This window comes from Castor canadensis, chromosome 1 (genome assembly GCF_047511655.1).
Source record: "Castor canadensis chromosome 1, mCasCan1.hap1v2, whole genome shotgun sequence".
Lineage (NCBI taxonomy): Eukaryota > Metazoa > Chordata > Mammalia > Rodentia > Castoridae > Castor > Castor canadensis.
The window spans coordinates 203,706,890-203,711,831 of NC_133386.1; the positions used below are offsets into that span (position 1 = coordinate 203,706,890).

The 4,942-nt window shown below is 50.7% G+C and overlaps 1 protein-coding gene across 2 annotated transcripts; it reads left to right on the top strand.

Annotated features, from left to right (window-relative positions):
* Positions 1-2,664: 2,664 nt before the first annotated feature.
* Positions 2,665-4,549, top strand: C1H11orf86 (chromosome 1 C11orf86 homolog). 2 transcript variants are annotated; one of them, XM_020164982.2, is made up of 2 exons: positions 2,665-3,046; positions 3,724-4,549. In XM_020164982.2, the coding sequence occupies exons 1-2, from the start codon at positions 2,771-2,773 to the stop codon at positions 3,823-3,825; spliced, it is 378 nt and encodes a 125-aa protein (XP_020020571.1). In that variant the 5' UTR covers positions 2,665-2,770; the 3' UTR covers positions 3,826-4,549. The 2 variants fall into 2 exon arrangements, with proteins under 2 accessions (XP_020020571.1, XP_073906010.1); XM_074049909.1 differs by having other exon boundaries at positions 2,666-3,046; positions 3,727-4,549.
* Positions 4,550-4,942: the final 393 nt, after the last annotated feature.

Consider the following 4,942-nt stretch of genomic DNA (forward strand, 5'->3'; position numbering starts at 1 on the left):
GGAAGGAGGTAGGACCTTTCAAGAAGTAATTAAGTTAATGGAGGCTACTTTACCGATTAATCCAATATGACTGGTATCCTGGAAGAGAAGTAAATTAAGACACAGACACACAGAGATGAGACCCGTGGGGATACAGCAAGAAAGCATCAACAAGAAAGAGAGAAAGCTCAGAAGAACCAACCCTGCAGACACGTTGATCTTGGACTTACAGCCTCCAGAACTGTGAGGAATTCTGTTATTTAAGCCCCCAAATAAAATAAAATAATGCTACCTTTCCATTAATGAAAGTTCAAGGCTCTACATTCAATCAATGACATGGGTTCAGAATCCTAAGTCTCTCTAAAATGACCCCAATCACGCTGGCTGCCTCCTGGGGTTCACATTCATATGTAATCCCCTCCCCTTGAGAGCAAGCTGGACCTGGTGACTTACATCTAAGGAACACATTACAGCACAAGTGATGGAATGTCACTTCCATGAGTAGGTCCCCAGAGACTCTGGCTTGTATTTAGTCATTTACTCTCACTGAAGGTAGCAGACCCAAATAGCAGCACAGCCAACAACCAACAAGAAACAGGCCCTCAGGTCAACAACCCACAAGGGATAGAATTCTGCCAACAACCCCAAGAGTGAGCTTGGAAGCACATTGAACCCCAGTGGCACCTGGAGAAGACCGTAGTCAGTGCCTGTGCGAGGCCAGAGTCAGAGTCTTTCTAAGCCATGTGTGATTCCCACCCCACAGAAACTGTGAGATAATAACTGTGTGCCGTCTTAAGCCACTAAATTCGTTTTAAGCCATTAAATTTCATTTAAACTATCATGAGATTTAAATGAAACCCAGGGAGATTACACTCCAGTACCAGTAAAAAAAATCCTCAAAATAGAAAAGCAGGAGGAAGAGGCAGTCCATTCTGGTCCCTTGGCCTATACTCCTTGCCCAGGGGCCATTTGCCCCTTGCCAACAATTAACTCTGTGTATTTACCATGTCAGGTCCTGTGGATGTGGAGATGGAAAAGATGATGATGGGTAAGGAGTACATGTGTGGATGTGCTGGGCATGCATCGGTGAACTGCAGAAGGGGCTGCCCACCCAACCCAGCCCCAGCCCGTAGGGACCAATCAGCCTTCTTGGAGAAGTGTGCCTCACAGAACAAGGTGTGGAAAGAAGAGAGCTGGCTAGGTGAGGCAGGTGGGAGGCAGTGGGGAAGAAAGGCTGGCTCCACAGATTTCTTCTTTGTCTTCAATGGGAAGAGGAGGCTGTTTTCAAATTCCATTTTTAACAAAAGGGGGTTCTGCAGCCACGGGCTTGAAGCAAGAGCAAGTGATTCAGCCCAACACATCTCGAAAGTCTGTGAGTCAACAGGCTCTGCCGTGGCTCAGACTTTCTTTTTCTTTCTTTCTTTCTTTCTTTCATTTCTCTCTCTGTCTCTCTGTCTCTCTGTCTCTCTGTCTCTCTCTCTCTCTCTCTCTCTCTCTCTCTCTCTCTCTCCCTCCCTCTCTCTCTCTCTCTCTCCCTCCCTCCCTTCCTTCCTTTCTTTCTTTCATTTTTTGCAGTGTTGGGGAGGGAACCCAGGGCCTCCCAAATGCTAGGCAAGTGCTCATCCCTTGCTATATCCCAGGAATGGAGATTTGAGTTGATGGCATAGGCTAAGGTGAGGGCATTGAAAATTGAATAATGGTTTTGTGACCTTTAAACCAGGGCCTGTGGGTTAAACATGAGGAGCGTGGGCAGGGTTGGAGTAAAGAGACCTGGGTGTCTATCAGAATAGGTGTTTGGGACAGGCCAGGGCAGAGGACCAGGGTTCCTTTTTGTCCATTCTTTTCATATGACCCTGTCTTAGCTCCTCTGGATAGGAGCTAAGCCTGGTGGATAGTAAGAGACTCTTCACCCAAAGAAGATCCCAAAACTCTAAGAGGAAGGAAAGAGGCCACAGGCCTTGGGAGAAAGGGGGGATGGTGAGCCAAGAGGTGCAGGCAACATGTCCCTGACTCATCAGGGGCGACCTGTGCAGCAGTCTTTCTCTCTTCCTTCCTCCTTTTTTTAACATTTGATCTTCGTCAAAAGGCCAAGAAGCAACTTTTTTTAGGTTTGTTTTTGTTTTTGTTTGTTTGTTTTGAGCCCAAGCTGGCCTCAAACTCATGATCCTCCTTTTAAAATTTTTTCTAGTGCAATGAAATACATATTGCATAAAATTTATTTATCACCTCAGTCATTTTTTAAGTAGACAGTTCAGTAGTCTGGGTCCACTCACAGTGTTGTGCAACCAACCTGCAGAGCTCGTGAAACTGAAAATCTACAACTGTTAACCAAGGACTCTCCGTTACCCCCACCCCTAGCCACTGGAACACACCAGTCTACTCTGTGAATTTGCCTGTTCTGGATTGTCACTGTTCTGAATCATAAAAGCCTGTCTCTGATTTGCTGTGGAGATATCTGTGCTCAGTGTCAACTGGATGAGTGATGTGGACAGCCAGAGCCACACAGTTCCGAAGCAGGGATCATAAATTCAAGATCAGCCTGGGCTACATAGTGAGAGCCTGTCTCAAAGAACAACAAAACGCCAATCCCTTGGTCTGTGCTCTTTGTCCCAGAAGGCGGGGAAGCTGACTCAGGGATGCTTGGCTTCTGAGGCCTGCCCTTTGGTTTATGACAGCCACCTCAGTAGAGCCAACCTTTGCTCTTTGTGAGGTGATCTCACATCAGCTAGGCAGAAGGACCAGGCCACCTCAGAGGGGCAGTGGCTCGCTGAGTGTTGAACCCACCAGAACCATGGGAACCGGTCCACGCAGTCAGTCCTTTCGAGGACAGAGGTCCTCCTATGGGAAGCTCCTGGAGCCCGGAGGGAGGCCCCTCAATGGCCAGCTTCGCCGGGCACTGAGCCTCAGACAAGGCCGAGAGAAGTCCAGAACCCAGGGTCTTGATGGCCACATGAAAGGACTGGATGCCCCTGCTCCTGAGCAGCTGCCTGGGAGCCCGGGGGACACAGAGCAGCTGATTCAAGCCAAGCGTGGAGGCAGCCGGCAGTGGCTGAGGCAGTATCAGCAGGTGTGTCTGAGTGTTGAAGTCGGGGTGCCTCTGGGGGTGGGGGCTCCCAGGTGAGGGAGCCAGGGCAGTAAAGGTTCAGTGTATTAGACACATATGGTCAAGGACCAGGAAGACAGCTGCTTGTCTCATTCAGAAGACCCTGAAGGAGGTTGGGATTCCATGGGCAAAGGGGAGTCATTTAAGTTTTGGTTTTTTTTGAGGGTGGGTAACAAGGTCAGAGCTGGGGAGGGTTGTGTGGTTTGTGTGTTTGTTTGAGGCGTCTTATGTAACCCACGCTGATCTCCTCCTGCCTCTGCCTTCCAAATGCTGGGATTATGGGGGTGTACCACCACACCCAACTTCCAGAGTTATTGTAAGATGATCAATGTGACAATATGTTGGATGGGTGAATGGAGCAAGAGGCAAGGAGTCCAATTTCCTGAGAGTTAGATTTTGAGCCCTTACCCCTCCCCCATCCTCCCAGGAGATTCTGACCCCTTTGGGCGAGGCATGGACTCCTAGCCCTGTCTCCTTCCAAGAGGAGGAAGGGTCTCCTGGGAGCCTTGCTTCTCTCTCTCTCTCTCTCTCTCTCTCTCTCTCTCTCTCTCTCTCTGGGCTCTACCCCCACCCCGTGGCTATGAGCAGAACAGCACCTGAAGCCCACCACTCCATGATCATCCCCTACCTTGGTCTTCCAGCAGGTGAGGAGACGGTGGGACAGCTTTGTTGCCAGCTTCCCCAGCGTGACCCTGAGTCGGCCAGCATCCCCAGAACCCCTACTGAGCACCACCGCCAGCTAGAGATACTAGAAGCTACGGTGACTCCACTGACTGACTGCCTGTCAGCTGACCTGCCTCCACTGTTCTTCTGGACTTTGGACTGTGCTGGCCTTATCCAGGAGGCCTCTGCCACCAGCTTACTCTGTGGGGCTCCCCTCTTAGCTTGGCCTGCTCCAGAGCTATGTCTCAGCAATGACTGAGGAGAAAGGGCTCAGCTCTCTACCCTCTGAGCTTGGGGGTCCCTTAGACTATGATGTATATGAAGGTCTTGGGAGTCTGCCCAGAAGTGTGTGTGTATTGGGGAGGAGGCCAACACCCCTGGCCCCACACAAAACCAGTCATCCACTTCCAGGACACAGCTTGATGAAGTCAGACCCATGGCTGAGAGGTTCTTGGATATCGTCTGGTCACAGGGCCAAGCCCCACCTGTCCTTCTGGTTAGCTGCTAGTGATGAGCAAGGACACAGGTCTCCCTCACAGATGGCGAGCCCTCGTGGGCAAGGACTACGCTGGTTGAGCACTCTATGGCTTAGAGGCTTAGGCCTTTGTGTGGCTGTCTTTGGGCCTCATAGTATCTCGATGACGGAAGCAGGGAAAGCCTTCCATCCCTGTGTGACAGAGGGGGAAACTGAGGCCAGGAGGGAAAAGGGAGCTGTTGTTTTTGACATCTGTAGTCCTGTGTTCAACCCCCCAGTGCCCAATATTGGGGATGAACACAGTAATAAAGATAATGAGCTGAAGTAAATGATTTGCCTTGTGACTAACACGCAGACTCAGCACGTCTCCAAACCCCTATAAGGCAGGCTGGGCCCAGCGCCCAAGTGGGGCTCACTCTGAGGCTCAGACAGGGAAAAGGGCTCTCCCAGGTCCACACACAGAGAGAGGGCTTGACCTGAAGAACCGGCCTTTCCTGGGGGGTCATGGGGGTCTCCAGGTTCTGGGAGGCCCAAGGTCAAGGCAGGCCAGGCATCCTAGTACAAAGTCTGTTTAGGGGTTGGGGAGGTTCAACGACAGAGTGGTGGGCTTCCTGTTCCCCTAGAGCTCAGAATCCTGGCAAGGTTATTTGAGAACAAGAGGAGTCCTGGGAAATTTTTGTCCCACATACTCAGTGGGAGTCTGGCTTAGAAGCTAGGCTGTG